The sequence below is a fragment of the Seriola aureovittata genome, chromosome 5 (genome assembly GCF_021018895.1).
Source record: "Seriola aureovittata isolate HTS-2021-v1 ecotype China chromosome 5, ASM2101889v1, whole genome shotgun sequence".
NCBI classification, from domain to species: Eukaryota; Metazoa; Chordata; class Actinopteri; order Carangiformes; family Carangidae; genus Seriola; species Seriola aureovittata.
In genome coordinates, this window is record NC_079368.1 from 29,567,356 (window position 1) to 29,591,310 (window position 23,955).

Genomic DNA, 23,955 nt, shown 5'->3' on the forward strand with positions numbered 1-23,955 from the left:
GTAGTGTGTAAAACTGATCAAGAGTTTGTGCAGAAAAAAAAGGAGACCATGAATGTGGAGTAAGAGCAGTTGAAAAGATCAACCTCGACTCCAGAGGGTTAAAAACTAAATTATCTACATTTAAAATAAACATTTAAATCTCTTTGAATATTAATCTGTGATGCATTTACTTTATCCCTTTATCATATATATGGTTATTTTGTTATAACTAAACTAAATAACTTTCACCAAACCTGAAGAAGCTCTTTCAAAGCGTTACGGAGATATTGCGTTCACAAGGTCAAAACCATGTTTTGTGAGGTCAGACTGACCTTTGACCCCCAAAATCTAAACAGCTCATCCTTGAGTCCTAGTGAACGTTTGTGCCAAATTTGAAAAAGTTCTAATAAGGTGTAACTGAGATATCGTGTCCAGGAATAATGGCGGCTCTGACTGTCGCCGTTGCCGAGGAATAAAAAATGGCCGACAGAGGAACCACATCCAACCGCTCAGCTCCATTTACACTCGGCTGAAAACATTTGTTTATTGGAAGAACTCAACAGTTACGAGACATTTATAAAAATGGCCGCCGTCTCTAAAAACTCGTTCCCCTTCTCTTTGCTCTCTCCAGGTCGATGCCAGCAAACCACAAATTATGAGCCACGTTTCCAGCACAGGTGTCGCTGACTGTTACCATGGTAACATCGGTCTTAGACCCGAGTTAGCCTGCGGAGAAAGTGTCAGTCTTTACTTTGGTGAAACGGTCCGACACTACAGACCGGTGTGAGGTACCTCCGTGAAACTGTTCCCAGGTCTGCGTCTAACCCCGGTCGGTGCGGCGTCCTACCTGTGTGGTCTCGTTGAAGCCGGGCAGCCATCCGATCTCCGACGGCCGCTCTTCGGCTCCGCCGCCGCAGCCGAGAGCCAGCAGCGCTCCTTTACTGACCAGCAGCATGTCTCCCACGTGCAAGTCGATGTCCTCCTCCCTCTCCTTCTTGTAGTCGTACAGCGCTCGGTACTGAAACCCCTCCGAGCTCATCCTGACGTCCGGCGCTGTCAGCTGAGTATGGCTTCACGATAACTAACAAAAACAGCTCTGAATAAAAAATATAAAAAAATAGGCTTTACTCTTGTCCTGAGGGGATTTAACGTGGAGAGTCTAGACTAAGTGAATATGGCGTTTCCAGCTGTCTGTGCGTCTCCCCTGTCTCCATGTCTGTTAACGTCCTGTCATCCCTCCAGTCCGAGCCACAGTCGCTCGATCAAAGCGCCCTCGCCGTTCATGAACAGGAGTCTCAGCAGAGGTAGCGGCCACATCTGGGGAGGTGACGGATCAACCTGAGAGAGGAGAGGAGGTCAGAGGTCAACGTGAGGAGACACAGACAGTGACAGGACACAGAGTTTACATTGTTATACAGCCGAACGACTCGATCAATCAGTATCAGCAACTGATCGATTCACGGTTTATTGAGCACAAACACCTGCTGCTCTCTGGCTCCGGCTCGTCCGGTGTGACGAGCTTCGTTTGGACTTTTGTTCTGACAAAACAAGACGTTTACAGGCGTCTCCTTGGACTCTGAGGAACTTTGTTTAGACTGAACGATTAATTCTTCACATTTGAGAAAAACGTGAAATGTATTTTCAGACGAAATCACTCGACTTTGAGAATTAAACATTTTTCTACAAAACTATTTTTTAATTTAAGTAGTAGCCAAGTTTGTGTGACGTTAAATGTCTCTGCAGTATAAAACTGTGGCCTGTAACTGGGTGAAGCTTGAAAGCAAACAGATGAACAGCAGCCTGATGTGAACACATGGTGTGATACATGGAAACATTGATTTCCTGTCTCTTTATTTTTGCAGTTATGTTGCTCTTACAAACAACACTTCATACAGGGTTTCCCCACAGGAAGTTGTTCGGGGAGGTGGTGAGCCACTCGGGTTCTGATGCATCTAATCTTGTGATGAATTTAGTCTTTTTTTATATTTTCATGTTTCCTTTCATAAAGGGGTTTTTATATTTTCATGATGTTATGAAGCGGCGGCTTCTGCTATAAAAACCAATACAGTAACTGAGTCTTGTGTAACATCAGTGTTGAGGCCTTGGGCCGTTTTTTGGACTCTTTTATTCCTGTTCTCTGAACTTCAACAACTGCTGATGCTGCACTGGATAAATCACAGCTGAACAAAACAAATATATATGCCATATGTTTGTTTTAAAAATGCACTTTAAAACTGCAAATTACTGTCATTAGATCCATCTGCTGGTTATTTTTTCAGTTATGATTATTAGTGACAAATGTCCGTCAGTTTTCCAGAGTCCAGGGTCACACTTTCAAATGTTTTGTCTATTTTCACTTTCCACTAATCAGCTGCTTATTTTACCAATAAATCAACTATTTGATTAGTCTGTAAAATAAGGGTGTAACGGTTATTAAAACAAAACCATGACACATAAGTGCATGTCCTGACAACAGCAGATGGAAATGTCTATTCCACCAAGTCAGAGGAGGTTTCAACAGAGGTTTAGCTGCTAGCTGAACATCTGGAGGTGATGTTAGAAAACCTGTGTCTGACATCATAGTTGCTGGTTCCAAATCCTTCAACTTATAAACAAATCCATGTGCACAAAACAGAAAAATGCAAATTATTACAAAATAGAGCTTTAATTTTGTCGGAACGACTGTTAAAAATCTAAATATGTTTAATTTAATATCATATATGACAAAGACAAGCTGTGAATCTTCATATTAGAGAAGCTTGATCTAGGCTTTTTTTTTTTGGCATTTTGCTTGAAAAATTAGGGAAACGAATCAATTGACCAATTAATTATAATCTTGTCTACAACCCAAAACTCAAAGATATTCAACTTACAATGATATAAACAGAGAAAAGCAGTGAATCCTCACATTGTAGCTGTAAGTTGATAACTTTTGACATTTTCTGCTTGATAAATGAGTTTGGGGGGGGGGGGGGTCAATAATCAATTTTGTCAGCAATTAGTTTTCTTGGCCTGAAAAACATTAAACCAGGGTCTCGACTTTATCGTCTTTTATTGCAATTTTATGAAGCAAACAAATAATTGAGAAATACTAATTATCCACGGTGAAATTATATGTCAATTAAAATTGATCAAATAGAGAAAAAAAACACAAAAACCATGTTTTACATTTTCATGTCAATTCATCAAAGTAGTTGGAAGAAAAAGGAATAAAAAGAATACAATAGAGTTTAAACTAAATCATTTTCATTATCAGTTTAGATCAATAGTTCTTGATTAATTGATATATTATTTGGTCCCTAGAGTCAAAGTGAAAGATGCTCAATCTGGTTAAATATGAAATAAAATCATCAAATATTCACATTTAAGAAGCTTGAACCATCAAATGTTTCAAATGTTTGATTATAAAAAATGACCGACGATTAATCGATTATTGAAATAATTGACATTAGCATTCTTTTGTCTTAATTTGACAATATCTACAGGAATTGCAGAATAAATAAATAGGGCCGAAAAGATGAAAACTAAGTGTCTAACGTGCAAATAAGTAAACGATTTTAAAGGATGCTTGTTTTAAAGATATAAGTTATCACAAACATAAAACATGTAGAGTTTTAAAAGAGGTTTACGTTTAGTAAACAGAACAAGGGGAAACGGATCAGACTGAAATTGTGGTAGTTTTCGGATTCACAGCGTTAAATGACCCAAACCAGACTCAGTTTTCATCCTGAACTGCGCCCCAACTACCAGACTATCACTTCAAGTCCTAAACGTTGTAAAATAGTGTTTTAAAAAGCACAAACATGAAACACAAACACAGTGAATCGCTCCAGGAAACGGGAAACGACAATGCATGCCAGCGCTAGCTTAGCCTAGCCTGCTAGCTTGTTTCAGTCGCTACAACGACTCACCTTTTATTTTTCACCACGAGAATCCTCCAGCTGAGCAAACAGCGGACGGCATTGTGGAGCAGCAAGCAGACGCGACGACAAGTTGTTATCCAAAACTGAAATATTCCCTTATTTTATCGATTATTTCCAAGATGAAGACACTCGTGGTTCAGCCGTCTGAATGTTAGCGGCTACAGAAGCGCGTCAAATCAGCGATAACTCAACGTACTTCCGGTGCGGAGTGTCAAAGTAAAACTGCGATGTACATTAAAAAGCAAAGCATTTAAAATAAAGGTCAATTTTAAGGTCAATAATTAGATTATTATGATAAGCAAACAATTTACGGTCAATATTTTCTCAAAAGCCCACTTTAACCACCTAGTTTCCTCGCTAACATTCGTTATATAACCATCTAAAGCGAGAATTGACAAGTTCCGGACTGCTTTCAAAATAAAGTACCTCCACCGGACATGTGATGCTAAATTAATGTGTTATACAGCACCAGCGGCCACCTAATGTTGCTTTTTGGGGGACAGTGTTTGTAAAAAATTAAGATATTTAAGTTTTTTCTCTTCATCTTTATTTTACATGGGCCGTTTGTAGCGCCAAGAGGAACTAAACATGGATTTAAGAGATTATCAACGATTACAGCTGGGCAGGGGGCAGGGCACTGACGTCACATCCGGTAACCTAGATTTTAATGCAGTTTGGAGCGCTGTCAAGACAAGGGACCCTCGGAACAAAGAGTGTGAGTGTGAGGGAGAGATGGGGGGTGCACTGTATTCATGCTGCCCTCATTCATTCAGGTCTTATACAAGCATGACAGTCTTAGAAAATGGCAGTGTGTGTGTGTGTGTGTGTGTGTGTGTGTGTGTGTGTGTGTGTGTGTGTGTGTGTGTGTGTGTGTGTGTGTGTGTGTGTGTGTGTGTGTACCAATTTTTTTCTGTGTCAGTGAAAAGCAGGGTGACTCCCGTATCATGTGACTGCTGCTGCTGCGGCTTTTCCAGAACAAACTGCACATCACATGCAGGATTGTAAATCCATCCACGACCACTGACACTTCATTATTAAAAATATAAAAACCTTTATTTACAACAGAGAGCAACGAGAAAATCAATGTGAAAAAAACAATCACAACCACCTGTTCTCAAATTTATAAATGCTAAATTACAGACACAAAAAATCAAATCTGTTTGTGGTTTTATTTCCTCTTCAGTTCAGTTCATTAAGGAAGTAAATTCGTATAACATACTAATGAAGTTCTGCAATAGAGGATTGTTGTCAAGACAACGAGAATGCCAAATGTAAATAGCACTATAGCAAGTTAGAATATAGTTTTGTATGATGTGTATTTACTAGATGTTGTATTAAATAAATATTGTAGATATGCTGAATTACTGATCAGGTTAAAGTGTGGAATCATGCTCTTTAAAAAAGGTTCAGCTGTTCTTGAGGTCTTTGAGTTTCATAAAGGTGCAAAAGTCCTTCAGTTTCCTGGTTTTATCCTTTTCACTTCTCACCAGTTTGTGAACGTGTGTTTAGTTTTGTTTTTATCAATCAAAGTTTTCAGGTGAGTGCGGTTCAAAGTGCTTCACAGACGACTGACCAGCTAAAAGTAAAAAGGACAAATCAAACAGGAAAGCTGAATTTTGATTTTTCTATTGTTACAAAACTACATGTCATGTGATAAACAACTGTATCTGTATATCCCACTTCTTTCACCACCAGTGGTGAAACGTTAAAAGGATCTAACCATCACACTGAAGACGGCGTTTCCCCTCGTACTCATATTGGACTATTTAAAAGAGATAAAAGGAAACAGCTCATTGATTCGGGATGATCAGATTATCTCTCTGCCATTTTCTGCAGTTTTTCTAAATTAATTTCTCAAATTTTATGTGGCGACATTTTAAAAAGAAGAATTTGGGTAAAATGTTTCTTACTATGAGGCTACATGCACGGGTCAAAGTTGTTTAGCAGCTTTACCGTTAATTGCAGTGCACTGGAAAAAAGCACATGTTAACTAGAATATCTTAGAATGAAAAAGCTTCATTCTGAGGCATCTTGTAACTCTGGTTTAATAAAAAAATAAACTTAACTTGCTCTTTGAAAACAGATTTTCCTGAAAATAAGCCTGACTTTCTGAGATAAACCTGGTTTAACTGGTTCTTTCTTTATGATACATCCCTGTGGTTATGAGCTGCGTATGTAAACATGACATCCTGGTTTCAGAAACATGGATTCATCTTTATCACAGCTTTCAGAAACATGAATTATTCTAGCCGGAGTGCTGTTAGAAACCAGGACACTGAGGCATGTAAACACCTGACTCAGGTTTCTGTGCAGGTAAACATACTCATTCTTTAACGTGTTATATTAAATGTTAAATCACAGTGTTGTCATGTTTGTAAAAGCCCCAGAGTGTCGTCTTTGGTCTGATCATACTGTTCAGTTCCAGCTGACGTTCCTCTACACGCTGAACACGTTTCCCAGTCTGTGAACCGACAGGCTGATCCGCCCCGACAGCTGCAGCTCCTCCTTCAGGAAACGCCCCACCTGCTCCGAGTGGAGAACGTCGCAGAACACCCAGATCTCCGCCCGCTCCCTCTGGATGTTGGCGTTGCACGTCGGCAGCCTGGAGCTCCGGACCGACCGGCTCAGAGTCCGCCACACCTGCGAGGAGGAGGGGGAGGAGGCGAGGAAGACGATGTTGACAGACAAATCAGCTGAAGGTAAGAAAACGAGGAGAACAGACGTCGAGTTACACAACAAAAAAAAAAACATTTTGTTTGTAGCAACGAACTTTGCACAAATCAGAAACAGGTCTGACACTAGTGATTAATGAATTAATTGATGAATCTGCTGATTATTTTCATCATTAATCTTTTCATCTAAAAATTCCAGAAAATAGTGAAATACGTCAGTTTCAAGGTGATATATTCCAATGTTTTCTTTCATTTGAGAATCAGTTCATCCGTTCATCCGTTCACCGTCACATGTGATAAAGAAAGCATCACATTCTCACCCCTAAGAATCTGGGAGCAATTTTACTTGAAAAAAGAGTAAATTGATTAATTGATTATCAAAACAGATGAAAATTAATTTTCAGCCAATCGAGGAATCGTTGAAATCGTAGAACCACTTTAAAAATTCCTGTAACTTGATGCCGAGATGCATTTTTCCAGAGTCTAAATGTGGTGAGGTCCTGAGTGAACAACACAGTGGAAAAACAAACTGAAGGACATTGGTACAGACAAACATCCAGTCACACCTGACCCAAACATACACATAGACTATAAAGTGTGACATCAGCGTTTACAGTACAACTCTGCACAGGTAATGTGACAGAAGCGTCAGACAAGAGGAAAAGAAAAGCAGGAAACCAAAGGAGGGAAAAAAGAAACAAGAGAAACATGATGACAGTGAGGGACATCACTGGAGCTTCGGTGCAGTAGAGACCTTGTTGTAAGGACTAAGTGCTACATCTATTTAATAAGTGAGATCAGGTAAAGAGGTGCAGTGAAGGTTCAGTCAGAGCTAGTTAGACATGTTAGAGTGTTAGAGTGTTATAGGTGTTAGGAGAGGAGGTCTCTCTGAGGAGACCAGTCTTGAAGGTAGAGAGGGACGCTCTTGCTCTGTTGTCTATTTCTTTCTTACAATAGTTACTATGAAGGTCTGTTTAGAATAAAGAAACAACCATAGTTTCCCCTATGTTAATCCACTGTAATATACAAATGTTTGCATTTGCCTTTTTTACATCCTGGCCACTAGATGTCGCTCTGTCAACATGAAGCAGCAAGAAATGAAGCTTTTCTGGAACCACGTTGCTGGAATGGTTCAGCTTCACCTCAACATCTCTACTGTACTGGCTGTCAGAGACAAATGAGATGAATATTAATGATATTTAGCTCAAAGCACCACGGTGCCGCAGTCCTGGTTCATGAATAATCCACTGACCTGTTCGATGTCCCGTGCTGCTCCACAGTTGTGCTCACCGATCACCCACTTGGCCCTCTGGCGGAGGTGGAGCTTGTGGACGGACACCATGTGATGAAATTGCTTGGACAGCGACTGGGAGCTCTGCAGCAGGACTCCTCGCTGTGAGGAGACGCTCCAGGAGCGTCTGATCGGGGAGTCTGTGACGGGGACGCCATCTCTGTCTGTCTGAGGGAGTTTTTCAGGCGACAGTCTGGTGACCTCTCTCTCTGGCTTGTGACAGAGGGAAGCTGGGAGGAGATGGTTTGGTGTTTCTGAAATGCAGAAGGCATCTTTGCTTTTCTGTGTTTTTCCTGGTGGACTTCTTGTCGTCTCTGTATGTGGACGATCCTGATGTTTCTCAGCAACAGGGCCATAAACTTTAGGTTTCTGCAGTTTGTTTTGTGGGAGAGAATTAGTCACTGCTGTGTGAGAGTGTAGCCTGCCGTCAGAGACGAGTAAATCGTCTACGGAGGCGATGACAGGAGCTGGTTTGGCGGGTCTGATGGGCAGGCGGCGGTCTGCAGCTGTGGCGGGGAACCAGGGAGTGAAGACCGGAATAGTCCGACAGGGAAAAGGCTCCAGAAGCTTCTCTGTCCTCTCTAACAGAGAGCCGAGCCCGTCTGCTGATCCAGACTGATAGTGCAGAACCACATCTTCCATACAGACGGACAGAGATCAGAGGACTGACAGCACCACCCTGCTCCTCCTCATCTTCATCCTCATGATAGCAGCTCAGTCTGACAACCTGTGGAAGTGGAACAGTGATTTATTTTACAGTTTCAACATATCTACTTCAGTCTAGTCCTAGTTCGTGCCATGAATGAGAAAGTGGCCACAGACTTTTAGACCTCACAGTGTTTACATTTCATTGACAGAGCAAAGCATCTGGAGCCAGCTGCATGTTAATATTCTATATAAAATAATACAATATTAACAGAGACAATTCATGTTGTGTAAAATAAGCAAAGATAAATGTCATCTCCAGCTACTATCTCGCAAAGTTTGTTTAATTATTTACAGTCAACATTTTTGCTCTGATGGTCCTTACTAATCTTTACTGGTTTTTGTTTCTGTCTAGAATAAAACTGTCAGTTTTCACCTCATGTTGGTTGTTGTCTTGTTTTGCATTTCTGTGATGATAACTGTAGCACCACAGAGAACATTTCTACTGTATATTTGTAAACGAACAGGTTGACAATACAGTTTTCTTGAGTCTTGGGAAACAAGATATTTAACAGATTAAAAGTCTTCAGGCTCAGAATATTTTTTCACACAAATGGTCCTTCAGAAAATAGCTTCAGACCAGCTGCAAGAGTTTTTAAATAACCTCCTGAGTTTTTTCAAAACCATCATCAGTGACCTGAACGTGCAAAAAACATGAGAGACACCAACTAGAACTGATCTGGGTTTCTGAACATCCGTTATAGAATAAAGGAACCTGTATCTAGTTTGTCTTTCTTTGGCTGTGAGGTTATAAAACTAACACTAACCCTAGCACTATGATGCTGTACTAATATAGAAATAATCAGATGGCTCAGAGAAATGCAAGAGCTAAGGATAAAAACAAACGATGTAGAGAGAGATACAGACATATATCAGACAGGACGAGGCTTTAAATACACAACAAAAGTATAAAAAATAATATTAATGGTAGGTAACGACTCGTTTTACAGTCACAGTTCATCAAAAGTCACACTTAACCAAACGTTATCCCAGCAGCCTCCGGTCCCACTCACCGGTAGCTAATGTTTTTAGCTTATTATGCTAGTTCGTTGACGAGCTAAACACAGCTAAATAAATAGGTATAAAAACCAAGAGAAGACAAGCTAGAAGTTAAACATGAACCCGACAGACGGTGTTCCACAACTAACTACAGGTCACACCAAAAAATACCTTTTTATTGGCTGTCGTTGAACCATCAGCGAGTTAGCCAGCTAGCTAACATGAAGACGGTTTGTTGCGCTCTTCCCGGGAACTCTCGCGATACTTGTAAGAGTTCTGCCTGTGTTTCTTCTTTGAGGTTTTTTGTCGGTTGGCGAACAACAAATCGGTGCATTACCGCCACCAGCTGGTATGTGACGGTACTGTGTTATGATTCAGTAACTCTCATTAATACCTATTGAATCAAAGTCCACTTTCATCTTACCTGAGGTTTGAATGAAATGTCAATCAACTAAAAAGAGAATAAAGAAGAATACATTAAATCATTAGATGTTGGAGCAATTGTATCAATGTATCAATCAGTATCTTATTGATAAACTACTCCTGAAAATTTCAGTAACAAACCTGTTGTGACAAAACGTTTTTGACTACTGCAACATCCTGATAAATTAAGGTGAATCACTTTTAATTAATATATATCTCTATGAAACATCCCAAGTTAATTAATTGCATTAACACAATTAATATTTTTCTTACAACTGATCGTCATGATGGTTATGAGACATAAAAAAGTACCTCTTCTACTATTTACTAAGGCGAGCCAGATAAATGGTTTTCAATAAATTCCCATTTATAGCACATCTGTTACAAACTCCTTCTGTGACCAAAACAGTCAGATAAAGATTTAGTTTCACTTTAATTGTGAGACCAATGCAGCTGCTCCACAAGACAACAAGTCCAGAGGAACAGAGGAAGCCACTTCACCAACCAGATGTTCAGAGGCAAATGAGGGCAATCAAAGAGAAGACACCACGAATCCAGAGAGAGACAGAAGAGCAAATACACAAAGAGAGACAGGAAGTGGAGAGAAAGGCTCAAGAACAATATGAAAAAGAGATTTAGAAAATTAATGAACAACTCCAGGCTGAGAGGGAGAGGGAGGGGGAGGAGAGAGAAATATGAGGCTCACCGGGTTGTACCACTTGAGGGGAGGGGCTTTGCTCCCCCCCCCCCGCTGCAAATATAGACTTGGTTGCGGCTCGCGCGCTGGGAGAGACTGTTACGTAAAACAAAAATGTTGAGGTTAATTTATGCGTCCTTTACGTATGAAAAAAAGATGCGTACGTTTTAAACGTTATAAGCGTCACTGACCGCACACCCCCACTCGTCCTTTACGTTGGGATGGACGTTAAACAATCCATCCACTAGAGGGCGCCAACTCACATCTGGCTCCGTCCAGCTGTTCTTCTATCTATTGCAAAATCCTGGGACCACAGTCAGATAAAGGTCTAGTTCCACTTCAGAGCAGGTGTAGAGCAGAGCAGGTGTAGAGCAGAGCAGGTGTAGAGCAGAGCAGGTGTAGAGCAGAGCAGGTATTTGAGCAGAGCAGGTATTTGAGCAGAGCAGGTATTTGAGCAGAGCAGGTGTAGAGCTGAGCAGGTATTTGAGGGCGTGGTTGGGTGCTCAGAGCCATTTTAACAGTGGGAGACTCACTCTGAACTCTTCAGCTCTTTAGATCAGCTGCTGTTTCTACTCTGATCTCTTTCACACAGACATGGCCTGCAGCTCAGGTGAGTCATGCAACTGTATCCATGATTTAAAATGATGGTAAATAATGTTACCATCACTTTATGGTGACACAACAGTGATCACTGCTGAATGTAATGTACAGCTGTAGGTCCTGTAGACACTTCTATAGACGTATACACTATAGAAATGTTAAAGATGTGGGTCGTTGTACTTTTAAATTAAGCTGGGCTATAAATTAAACATTTACTGTGTGTGCAACATGTTCTTCTACACAGGGTTTCTCACAACAACTGCTGAGGATCTGAGGATAGTGATGTTGGGGAAGGACGGGACGGGGAAGAGTTCCACTGGAAACACTCTCCTGGGACGACAGTGCTTTGAAACAAACTCTTATTTTAACCGTACTCCACTGTGTTATAAGCAGGGAGCTGTGGTAGATGGACAACAGGTTTCTGTCATCGACACCCCGGACTTTGATCGAACCTGGTTTCACGATCGCCTCATACACCAGTGTGTCCGTTTAGCTGCTCCTGGACCTCATGTCTTCCTGCTGGTCATCCGTCTGGGCAGATTCACTGAGGAGGAAAAGCAGATGGTGCAGAAGATAAAAGAACTCTTTGGCCAAGACGCAGACAGACACTGTATGGTTCTCTTTACGCATGGCGACCAACTTGAAGACGCCACCATCGAGGAGTTCTTGGATGAAAGTCCAGACCTTCAACAACTCGTGGCCGCATGTAACGGCCAGTACCATGTCTTCAACAATAAGCTGAGGGACCTGAAGGATCGCTCTCAGGTCACTGAGCTGCTCCACAAGATCACAAATCTAGTCCGGAAGAACGGAGGAAGCCACTACACCAACGAGATGTTCAAACAGGCAATGAGGGAAATCCAAGAGAGGATGGAAGAGCGAAGATGCAAAGAGAGAAAGGAAGTGACGAGAAAAGGAAAATGAATGAAGAAAACCAGACGGAGAGAGGAGGACATGAAGGGAAATGAAGTGGTACAAGCAGGTGAAGCAGAAGATTCTGGATCATTATTAGTCGGAGGAATTAAACTGTTGGGACTTGGGAGTGTCCAAATTCAGGAAGTTCAACCACAGCCAGAGCCAGAGGTCCGTTAACATATAAAACATCAAAAGAATCATTTCACCCACAAAACTTAAAACAGATTTTTCTTTTTCATAATCTCAGTGAATGATGGAGCAGATTTAATTTGTTGAGGTGGAGTCCTGTGTAAAGTTAGTCAGGCCGACTCATCATGTCTCTCACATTATAAACGTGACAACAACATTACTGGGGCTTTACATTTAAATATTTCCGTTTTTCACTCTGCACTTTGTGTTGTAGAATAATCATCATCTATATTAAGTTTGCAATATACATTTTATTCTTTAATCAAACCTGTTGTCATCTCTTCCTTTAGTTCCACTTCCACAGCATTAATAAAGAACCTAGAGCGTGGACATCTACCTTTACACCATCCGGACCTTTGACACCTGCAGAACTCAGGATATGTCTATAGTCAAAGTCTTTAAAAAAAAAAATAAATAAAAAGTCATATATTCGAGTTTCCTCTCCACAACGGCCGAACAAAGTCTGAATCAGGCTAAAGAAAGGACACCGACGCAGCCCAGTAGTTTGTCAATAGGACATTTTATTTCATACGTCTGTTGTCTTTATTCAAATTACAGTAATATACTTGCTGAGATGACGACCGGCTGCAGCCTGGACAGCGAGAACTGACAGCTGAACTACTTGAAGCAAACTTTTTCTTTTACCTTTTTTTTTTTCCTCCTTTTTTAAAATTATCTTGCAACAGAAAAAAAGCACATACTGTATGCCATGAGATGTGATGAGTGGTGGTGATGTCAGGTAGGTAGGGTTATAGTGCTGGTCTAAAACAAAAGAAGAAGAAGAAGAAAGAAAACAAAACAGAAAAACAAGAAGGATAAACGTTGCGCAGTGTACATGTTGTAAAAGGATCAGAATATGGCACATTTGGTCCACGTTGGTAGTTTTATTATCTCGTTTTCAAACATGTAATAAACAAAAAAAGAAAGAAAACAGATCATCATAGTTGTACGTGTTGTTTTTCCCCAGAAGCACAGCATTAATGACAGCATATTGAAAACACGACTGTAGAGGGGGCCGCTCTTTAAGTTTCTCTTTGTTAAAATCTCGGATTCATCAGCCAATCGTTTGTTTCTATTTCTCCCTGGTACAGTGTCATCATCATCATCATCATCGTTATTATTATTAATATCTTCTTTCCATCCAAAATGAGGGGGTGAGGGGAAAGGGGGTGGAGCTTCGTGGATGATTGACAGGGATGGCTTTGGACATTCACAGGAAGTAGTCAGGAGTGCGTCTGGTCACATGGGGCTCGCCGCGGCGGGGGGCGGGGTCAAACTGAAGGCTGAGGAGGCAGAGAGTGTTTGTTATTGACGAGGTCGCCGTGTTAAATAGTAAATACAGAAAACACGTGGCGTAGATTTTGACACGTGAAAGAATCGGATAAATTCAGTTTGTGACCGAGCTCTTCCTGAACGCCTCACAAACATGGCGCCTCGCTTCTTTAAGGTGTTTGTACTTACAAAGAGTATTTCAGAGTGTCGTCCAGTTCCATGATGGCTGCCTGGTTTCCACAGCGGTAGCAGTAGTTTGGAGCACTGAAGATGGTCACCACGTTCTTGTCGTGGCCCCAGTTGTAGCCCTGAAGGTGACAGAACACACTTCTATGTTAAGACTGAGAAACATTTCACTACGAGCTCCGCCTGACCACAGCCAGGTCACATGACTGAGCCAAGGTCACGTGACGCAGGCAGGCTGAATGATTCGGTGAATAACAGAAATAAGTGACTGTATCCTTCCGCCACTCAGACTAGTTCCACGTTACAGTCATTAAATATGAACCATAGGTGAAAGATTTTGTCATAATTGCTGTGAAGTCTTGAGTAATGGTCAAAATCTTTTTACTTAAGTTGGATGTTTGAATATTTTCCTGCAGCTTTAACAAGCTAATAGCTGTTAGCACATACAAGCCGACAGAAGAGGAAAGTCATATTTCCCTTCATCAGTCACAGACTTCACTCTTCAATCGTCTCTAGATTTTCAAGGACGTCTCTGACTGTTGTTCGACGGGACAGCGACACTGCAGAGACAATCTGGTGAATTATTAAAGACTGAAAAGATTCTCATTTATTCTGCTGATCCTCACTGGGTTCAGTCACGACCTCTCTCCAGCTCTGTGTGTGAATTCAGTCTCATCTGCTCTAAGTGTGTGAACTGTGGGAGTGAAACTGGTGCAGGATCAGGGACCCTTATATCCTCATAATATGTTGCCATGGAGACACAGGGATTTTTTTAGGATCCTCCAGTCCACTTGTGTGTGAGCATGTGCGCCAACTTCACTAAAATACACTCAAAGAGACTAAACCTTCAAATGTTTCATGTGTTTTATACTTTTTTAAATGGATAATATCATGAGATCCAGATCAGGGAGCCGGTCCCTGATCTGGTCCCTGATCTGGTCCCTGATCTGATCCCTGATCTGATCTCTGATCTGGTCCCTGATCTGACTTTTTTTACGTCCTATCTTGAAAATAAAACTGGAACAGGACATCCCGTCTTATTTTTCGGCTGCATCCACTGCCTGACGTTCTGAGTGTAGACTGAAGAGGGAACAGGAGATAAAGGAGGAGTCTGGCGCTGTGTGATGTCACTGCAGATGTGGAGCTCTGACGAACGTCCATCACGATGCTGGAATTGATTTACTGAATCTGTACAAAGCGGCGAGGTGTTTTAGTTTTACCTCCATGACCAGCTGATGGGCACGGGACACCAGGGTGAGGCCGTTGGCGTGGTTGAAGGTTTCGGAGATGTCCTGTCCGAAGGTGTAGCCGGCACCTCGGGGAGAGATTCCCCACCCACCACGATCATCGGGGTCCGACCACAGCAGGTCACACATCGGGCCCTGAGAGGAACAGAGTCACTTCAGCTTCTGTCTGAACACAGCTCCCAGTTTAAAGTACGACACAGTGCAGCCTGTGTGCATGTATGTGACAATGTGTGTGTGTGTGTGTGTGTGTGTGTGTGTGTGTGTGTACCTCATGTGGGACTTCTTGCAGGCGGTCCAGGGCTCGTATGTGATCCAGAGTGTCTATGGAGGGAGACAAACCTCCGTGGAGACAGAAGATCTGAAACAGAAACACCAGAGATGATTCTGTGAGATTCTTCTGCAGCTTCACAAACAGAGAAAAATAACGAGTGTACAAACATTTAAACCGGCCGTTCTCAGACTGTGAACAGAGCTACCAGCACGTCTTTACATGTCAGAAGCTGGAAAAAGAAAGTGGAATTTCTGCTTAAAAATCTGTTGATCGCCTCATTATCAATTCATCGAGCGATCGCTTCAATTACTTTTATTGTTAATTTAGTGAAAACTACGTCCTTCGTGCCCAAAAAATCTGAAAAACTTCATTTTAAATGTGATAATAAAATAACTAAACTCATCTTGGCCTCTTCAGCAGTGACCTCACACCGTCACAGCACCAACACCTGACGCTGCTACGTTAAACAGGGATGAGGAAATGTGCCGTTTGACGGCAGACAGACGCCCCCAGCCGACCCCCCCCCCTACCTGTCCATCGACCAGTGCGGTGAGCGGCAGGTAGTCGAACAGGTCTGTGAAGTACTTCCAGACGTTGGCGTTGCCGTACTTCCTCAGGCACTCGTCGTAGAAGCCGTAGACCTGCGTGATCTGCCGCGACTCGTGGTTCCCTCGCAGGATGGTGATTCGCTCCTGGAAACGAACCTGAACGACAAGAAATTATGACCAACAGTCCAGAACAGAAAGATACAGAGTTCTGTAATAAAGGACCAAGAGAAGCGTCGAACATTCGCTGTTGAGAAGCTGAAACCAGTGAATCAATTATCAACATTAAATAAATAAATTAGGACAATTAGAGGGAGCAGAAGTCGTGTAAAAACACACGCACTCAAACACAGTAAAAGCTAGAAATAAAATAAAAAACTTTTATGGCAATACTAAGTAGGAAATGTATTTTCTTCTTCTCTCCAGTAGAGAGCAGCAGCGATGACGCTCTCTGCCTGTATCTGTGTTACAGAACAAACACTGATTATCTCCTCCCGTCATCTCCCACACGTCAGGACACTCCTCGCTGTCAGCTGGTGGCAGCTCGCACACAGCTGCGTCAGGTTTTCACCAACATGTTTATGACACAGTAAAACCATCAACACAGAGACAGCGGACGCAGCGGCTTCCTGTGCGTCTGTCTCAGCCGGACCGACGGTTCAGAGTTCCAGGTTTAGTTTCCTGCTTATCAGCTCCGTCTCCATAAACCGTAAAATGTCATGAGTCGAAACCACCGAGACACAAAGAGACGTGAGCAATCAGCTGACTGTGGAGACACATTCAATCCAGTTTTGTGGCACAGTAATAAATGAAGTTGTTCAAACTTTTTCTTCATACCTTGTTTTCTCTAATTAAGTTGTCATTTTTAAAAGGTTTCAACAAGAAAAAACAAAAAAGGACCTTTAATTTCCCCTTAGTTTATAGATAAAAGCTGTAAACCACAATGAAGGAAAACTACACACAGAAAGTTGCACATATTTGTTTAAGTTGTTTCTATCTTGATCTGTTCAGGAGTTCTGCTCAGTGTTTGGAGCTGGAGTTATAAAACAAATCATCTCCTCGGCCTCTGCTGCTCTAAATATCTGACTGCTCTCGTCCTTCTGCCTTTAACCTGTCACTACAAAACACTCACAGCAACTTCTCCTCACTCGGAGCTCAGAGTAAAACAGCACTGCTCCGGTTAGTCTCGGTATATATCTGAATCAGACACTCTGATTGGCTGTGACAGCACCCTCTGGAGCCAATAGGAATGTAGAATTGAGTGACGTGACTCTAGACGTCACTGGCAAAGAATGCGGATGAGAACCGATGGTGAAGCACACAGACAGAGAACCTGTAAAACTACTCCAGATATTTCATAGCTTTTAATGTCAGTGTATCGATCGATGTCACTGACTCTCGCACAACAAACAGGGGCTCGGTAGAAAACGCAGATTTTGTAATTAAAGTAGAAAAAAAACGACTTTATGGCACTCTGAAGACGACGTGCACGCTGCCGTGGGCGTAAGAGGGTTAAACACCGACACCGACGGAAGTGAAGAGTGTTCAAGAACACGACAGCATCGGTTTCACCACAAACAAACGTTTCCATAACACATGTGACATTTATCCTGGTCTCCAATCAAAAATTGAGACAATAAGAAAGAAACTATCAAAAAAGGCAATTCATCAAATAATAAAAGATCAACACATTAACACAACATTAAGATTCAGATAAACTGACAAAGTATAATACCTGTTCCCACCTCCTCACTACAGCTCAGTTTTTAAACATATTCAAAATGGATCATGTTTACAATTCTTTTTCCAAACAGAAATTGATTGTATTTTTCTTAAATGCATCTATGGAAGGAAACAGTAAAAACCACCTGATGAAACTTGGTTTAGAAAATCCTGAAACTGCTGATATTTTTGCTCTGAAGTATTTTTATGTGGTTTCCAGCTGCTGCTTTGTGTATGTGATTGATTGCCAAAAATAATGAGTTTAATCTTCCTTAAATTCAGTGATAGTTTGTTAGAAATTAAACCAACTCTTCGGAGATTTAAATCCCTCTTTGACACAGAGTCAAACCACAGCGGACCAGTTTAAACCAGCAGCACTGTGCCGGTAGCAGTCACTGGTGAACGTCTCACATGACTCTGGAAAAAGTCCCTGAAGGATCCAAATAATTGTCCTTTGTTTGGTCTTTTTCACCACAACACACACGTTTGATAGATGCATTTGACTGTTAACCTGGTGCTCGTACTGAAAGTCACCCATCATGTGACCAAGCCAAACGTTTCAACTGGTAAACGTGTGGATGCTAGTTTCACATCCCAGTCTGTAAATGGGATTTTGACATAATAAGTTAACAGGCAGGGGGCCTGAACGCATCATTACGTTTGGTCTCTTTCAGGTTTGTGAGGCTGTATCAAAGTTTGTGTTGGTCAAGTGTTTTATTGATCCTCAAGTTGATGAAACAGGAAAGATCTAATACTTCCCTCAAAGCTCAATAGAGAACTCGTAGAGATTATAAGACATGCTGAAATCTGAAATTTTAATCATGGCTGAAGCTCAGAGAGAGAAACTGGTTGCAAAATTAAATTCCCTTTGACTCACCCAGAGTCAAAGAGCAAGAAACCCTCAGGTGATCTTTGATTCAGAGCTAAACTTTAAAGCTCACATGGGGCTTCTATCCAAACCTGCCTTTTCTTAAGTGTAATCTCTCTCTCTCTCTCTTTAGCTCTGAGTTGATCGTACTGTCTCCATGACGACCCGCGAGCAGCAGGAAGTGATGAACTATTTAAACGTAAACTCAAAACAAACCTCTTCCGCCTGGTTTTTTAATCATTATAATTATTTTGTAAATTGTATTTTATTCCATTTTCTTGTTAATTTTCTTATTGTTTGCTAATGTTATTACAGCTTTTTGAATCTGTTTTATTATATCTCGTCAGTTTTCTGACTTTTTCTGCCCTTTTTCTTTTTAGCTCAGTCGTCTGTGAACTTTGAACTGCACTAACCTCTGTGACAAGTGCTGTGTAAATAAAGTTTGATTGATTGGTTGTAAAAACTGTACAAAATTAAAAGACATTTCTATCATATTCTTGCCAGTGCCCCCCAGCTGTAAATAATAATTCAGAGTATTATAATTAATCAATTAACGTGACCTGGCCTCAGATAAGGGACAAAAAAAAAAAAAATCTATGGATTATTTTTTTGAGGGAACTGGAAATGCTGTGAAAACATCGTCTGCTAGCTTCCATGTTGCACACAGGAACACACACAACACAAAAACGGCGGCGTTTACCTTTAGCGTGACGAGCAGCGTGACCGTCTCCACGGAGTAGTAGCCTCTGTCGACGTAGTCTCCCATGAACAGGTAGTTGGTGTCTGGAGACTTGCCTCCGATCTTAAACAGCTCCATCAGGTCGTGGAACTGACCGTGGACGTCGCCGCACACCGTCACCGGGCATCGCACCTGAAGGGGACAGGTAACAACGTTCACCGGGTCGTCTCGACCTCACGGCCATGACAGTTCAACAGTAACGATACGCTGATCAGTCTGAACTGTTCTCACTGCGAACATTAACAGGAATTCTGTTTTTGAAACGAAGCACCGACCTTCATTCTGTGATTAAATACTCTAAACTCAAGAGTCACTCACTTTTTCCAGAGCTTTCTCACCTTCCATGTTTAAACATAAAGTCCAACTGCAGGTCATTATTAGTAAGCAATGTAAATGGGTGCAAATATAGAAAATGTGTGAATGTTGTTCACTGTATTTTGTGTAAATCGTATATTATTTTCTTGGTTTCACCCAGAAGCTTTTGTGAGCTAAACTGCATCTGTCTGTAAAGAGAAAGTAAATCTCAACCTGTGGGAAACAGTGTCAAGACAGAGAATGGGTTTTTTTAATATGAGCTAAAATGACAAATTATTGAGCTTTTTATTTAACAGATTTTGGGTGGAAACAATTTCTACAAAGACTCAATGGCATTAAAAAAAAGGAAAGAGTGTGAGCCTGCAGCTCAGCACACACACAGTTTTCAGTGTAAACAAGGTGTGATATTGTTCAGACATATTATGCTCAAAACAGGCCAGAGGGAACAACACTGAAAATCAGACCCAGATCATTTATTATTTCTAAAATATAGAGACAAACATCCATTATGAATAGAAGAAATTTTAGTCGACAATAATGTGTAAAAATACTGTTTGGTTTCAACTGAAGCATCAATCTTTCCATCAGAACATGTGAAAGCTCATCTTCGCCTACATGCATTGATCCGTGCTGTTTAGGGCATTAACTTGACCTCTCGCACAAAAAGCTTTCATCATTTTTTATTCTAGTTCCTTTCCTGCTGCAGGTTGGAAACGTTCCAGCTGCTGAAGATTACACCATCTGAGTGCGAACAGTCTGTTGTCCTGATCTGATGCTTCTCTGCTTGTTGATGCGTTTTTGTGCAATTTTTTATTTGTTTCAAAGAGTCTGCAAATTATTCCAATTAAACTAATCAAAACTGGTTTAACTGGTTTGTTTTCGTAAACATATACAACACCTTTTTGTTTTAGAGTCACTCATTTACTACATTTATAGCAAACTGTAGTTAAGATTACTGTTTTGTACTTTATTCATATTTACTGTTACAGTAAAGGTATAAAGCAGAAGATTAAACTCTGTTAATTTCCCCTGTGCAGATTACAGATTAAACCACTTGTATAAATCAATTTTCTTCATTTTGTTTCTATATAATTGATAAATAACTAATATAATCAGTAAAAACTGACTGACATGGACTTCCATTGTCAAATGATCAACTAATTATATAATTCAATAATAATTTATACTACAATGCCTAAAACTTATGAAACTGACCAACATAGTGTCCTACCGCACGTCTTCTAACTAGGGTATTTGATTGTTGGTTAAAGGGTCGTATTTCTATGAATCAGAAAATAGCTTTAACCAGGCTGATGATAAATAATTTATATTATGAACTGATGATTAAAAATTACCTTTAGTTTCCTGCCTGACAATCATTTCAGCAAGAGCATCGAATCTGTTGCTGTTTGAGGTGCCACTTTCTTATTACTTAGATTCTAATGTCTAATTCCTTTAATATTAGTCGTCCAGCTCTATATGAGGACAACATGGCCGCCACGGTGGCCAGACTGTCCCATTAATGATGATGAGTAAGGGTTTGATTTCTCTGTGATGTTGAGAGGAGACTTGGGCATCGTGGGGAAAACTCACCTCCTGAACATTGGATTCCTTGGTCAGAATCTCCTTGGCCTGGAGGAGACAAACACACAGATCATTTATTTAAATACTCGACTTTTTAAAAGGCATTTTATCAGACACTATAGTGACCGTGTGAGCAGACAGAGGGTCAAATAAAACTCTTCACAGACACACAAACAGTAACGTTTAGCCTCCGCGACAGACCGATGGGTTACTTTGAGATGTCGAGCCTGTGTGTCCTCACAGGACTTGAAATTAGTTGGTCATAGATAGAAAAGCCAAGAAACACTGAAGTGCGTTTAAAGTATTTCGTTTTCAAATAACTTATTTATCCAACTAACAGGCCAAAACCTAAAAAGGAGTCCATGTTGGGTCTGAACAATTAATCAAGAAATTGATTTAGAAATTGCAATATCCAAATGGAAGGAGCTGCACTTTTTTGACAAAGGTAAAACATGTCACAACATACAATTATAATCGAGACTTGGTGCTACAGAGATGCCCTGGTCCAGAAATCATATTCTCCAGGCAGAACGGACTACAGAAAAAAATCACATTCCCACTAAAATCGAACAATCGCATTTTTTTCTTTGCTCATCGTTCAGCCAACAGTGCGTTTCCACTGTTAATACTGGTGAATTATCATTAAACACCACCACTAGAACTGAAGCAATCAGTTGATCAATCAATCACAGCTGATGGACAGAAGAATAACCAGAAACTATCATGATAATTGATTAATTGCTCCAGTTTTTCTTTGAGCAGAAACTGAAACGATAACAAATATTCAAAGACTTCATTTGATGTTTTACTCAATATTTTCTCAGCAAAGTGGCTTTTTTTGGTGTTCCACTACATAGTTAATCTCAATTAATAAATAGGCAGATTGTTTGTAGCAGCCCAACGCACCATGTGTCCTCAGACATAGCTGTGATATCAGCGCCTCGTGAGAACTGAACTGTAGATGTTGAATACAAAACAAAATGATTGATTTCTCTCCATCAAAAAGAAAAAATGATTAAATTTTGCAGCCAAACAGAGCAGAAGAGCTCAGTTTATCTACAGTCATAACTTTGAGCTCTGCTAAACCGGGACAATCATTTATTGTTATTTCAAGACATATCACTGTACAGATTTCTCTAATGCAAAAATAACTTATTTGCAAGTAGCGCTACAACTAACATTTTCATTATCAAACAATCTGCCAATTTCTTTTTTCAAGCAAGTGGTGAATTGTCAAAATATTCAACTAGCTGAAGGTGACGTCTTCAAATGTCTTCAACTCGAGTCAAAATATTAATTTTACAATGTATGACAAAGAAAAGCAGCAAATATTCTCTTTTGAGAGGCTGCAATATGGAAAGATCTGGCATTTTTACATTAGTATTGTTTGAAATATAACTCAAGAAATTATTACTTTATCAAAATAGTGAATCTTTTCAACAAACTGAATAATCAACTTATTGTTTCATGTCTATTTGAAGGCTGTTGCTCTATAAACCTCACATAAGCTGGTACAAATTGTGATCTACCTGACCTTAATATTACTGAATTCTATTACTTTTCCCTCCATTAATCAGCATCACATTGTTCAACCCGAAAATAACTCAGCTGTCAATCCTTACTGAAAACACCAAGGTTTTGAGTCTTTGCTTTCATTCACTCAACACACACAGGACTAAAATTATTCCTCCACACGTTCAGTAAAGAAATCGGCCTTCAGCTTCTCGGTAGTATGGCCCAAACCTTTGTTATACGGCCTGTTATGACAACATTAAATGTAGATGATGCAGAAAAGCTACCGAACGAGTTGTTTTATGGTGCAACAATCCGGAGGTGACGCCTGAAAACTGAAGCTCATTGACAGGTTTATGCAATAAAACGGTTGATCAATAAAGACAGGGCGCGGTGCAAATCACACCATCTACACTCATTAATATACATATACTTTCAACACATAAGTAAGAATATAAAACTCAAAATTAAGCATTAGCTGAGTCCTGATGTGTGCGCAAACTGTAGACTTATTAATAAAGGGGCAGTAAAATGGTCTCCGTCTATTTGCTGGTGATGATGTACAAGATGCGAATTCTCGGCCTGTGTCCTGAGACGACGGTTCTCGGATAACCGTCCACATTAGCACCGTTTGGAAGGGCCGGACAGTACACTTTGCCAAAATACAACATATAAACAAAAATAGTTAGCTTTAGCTTCGATGCTGTGACACATTAATAACCCCCAGGATGACTGGTCGAAAACGGGGCGAAAATAGCCGCCTTGCCGTTCCCTCATTCCAGAAATTAGTCGAGGCCGCTTTCGCAATCTAGGCCACATTGAAAGCGAGGCCGACTGAGTCAGAATTAAACCCGAGCAGATATAACCCACTTACCTTCTCGCAGAGTGTCCTGACTTGGTTTTCCGTTAGCTGCTTACACTCGTTTAGCTGTTCGATCCATTGGTCTAATTCTTTAGTGAAAGATTTGTCTTCCATGACAGCCGCGGTAGCTTGCTAAGCTAGCTGTGTTAGCTACCTGAAAAAACAAACTGGCCTGTGTCTCAGCGCTAGCTGCTTTAGCCCTTAGCTCGTCGTATTGTTAACCCGATCTAGTCCCGCCAAACCGGTTGGAAAATCAACGATAAGACCAAAAAATAATGAGCCCTTCACTCAACTTCTATCATGATAAATGACCGATTTTAAGTTACCGACTTTAAAAACCAGTTTTTATGGGCCGGGGGAATCAAAAGGGTCGAAAGTCCCCGATGCGGCAGACCGTAGCTGCAGGAGTCAGCGGCGTCGCAGCGGCTAGCCGATTTGC

General features: G+C 40.9%; 4 protein-coding genes across 5 annotated transcripts in view; 1 reads left to right on the forward strand and 3 right to left on the reverse strand.

Moving 5' to 3' along the window:
- The window catches only part of LOC130169362 (phosphatidylinositol 3-kinase regulatory subunit alpha-like), a 21,655-nt gene extending 17,516 nt beyond the window's left edge, over window positions 1-4,139 (reverse strand). Inside the window, exons 1-2 of the mRNA XM_056376064.1 lie at window positions 3,891-4,139; window positions 827-1,317 (exon numbers count right to left, since the gene is read on the reverse strand). Of these exons, the coding sequence (XP_056232039.1) occupies window positions 827-1,018 (192 nt within the window). The 5' untranslated portion in view covers window positions 1,019-1,317; window positions 3,891-4,139. The remainder of the gene's footprint in view (window positions 1-826; window positions 1,318-3,890) is intronic.
- A 794-nt stretch (window positions 4,140-4,933) lies between these two features.
- On the reverse strand, window positions 4,934-9,882 carry zgc:101664 (uncharacterized protein LOC450064 homolog). Of its 2 annotated transcripts, XM_056376073.1 has the most exons (3): window positions 9,741-9,882; window positions 7,827-8,592; window positions 4,934-6,542 (listed from the first exon to the last, which is right to left on the reverse strand). In XM_056376073.1, exons 2-3 carry the CDS (start codon window positions 8,505-8,507, stop codon window positions 6,339-6,341), a joined length of 885 nt encoding a protein of 294 aa, XP_056232048.1. In that variant the 5' UTR covers window positions 8,508-8,592; window positions 9,741-9,882; the 3' UTR covers window positions 4,934-6,338. The 2 variants fall into 2 exon arrangements, with proteins under 2 accessions (XP_056232048.1, XP_056232049.1); XM_056376074.1 differs by lacking the exon at window positions 9,741-9,882 and having other exon boundaries at window positions 7,827-8,780.
- An 876-nt stretch (window positions 9,883-10,758) lies between these two features.
- On the forward strand, window positions 10,759-13,329 carry LOC130169370 (GTPase IMAP family member 4-like). Its single transcript, XM_056376075.1, has 2 exons — window positions 10,759-11,299; window positions 11,534-13,329. The coding sequence occupies exons 1-2, from the start codon at window positions 11,284-11,286 to the stop codon at window positions 12,211-12,213; spliced, it is 696 nt and encodes a 231-aa protein (XP_056232050.1). The 5' UTR covers window positions 10,759-11,283; the 3' UTR covers window positions 12,214-13,329.
- On the reverse strand, window positions 12,895-23,953 carry LOC130169368 (serine/threonine-protein phosphatase 2A catalytic subunit beta isoform). Its single transcript, XM_056376072.1, has 8 exons — window positions 23,529-23,953; window positions 21,152-21,190; window positions 19,205-19,375; window positions 15,900-16,073; window positions 15,367-15,456; window positions 15,072-15,233; window positions 13,855-13,973; window positions 12,895-13,676 (listed from the first exon to the last, which is right to left on the reverse strand). Exons 1-8 carry the CDS (start codon window positions 23,628-23,630, stop codon window positions 13,604-13,606), a joined length of 930 nt encoding a protein of 309 aa, XP_056232047.1. The 5' UTR covers window positions 23,631-23,953; the 3' UTR covers window positions 12,895-13,603.
- Between the last annotated feature and the right edge of the window lie 2 nt (window positions 23,954-23,955).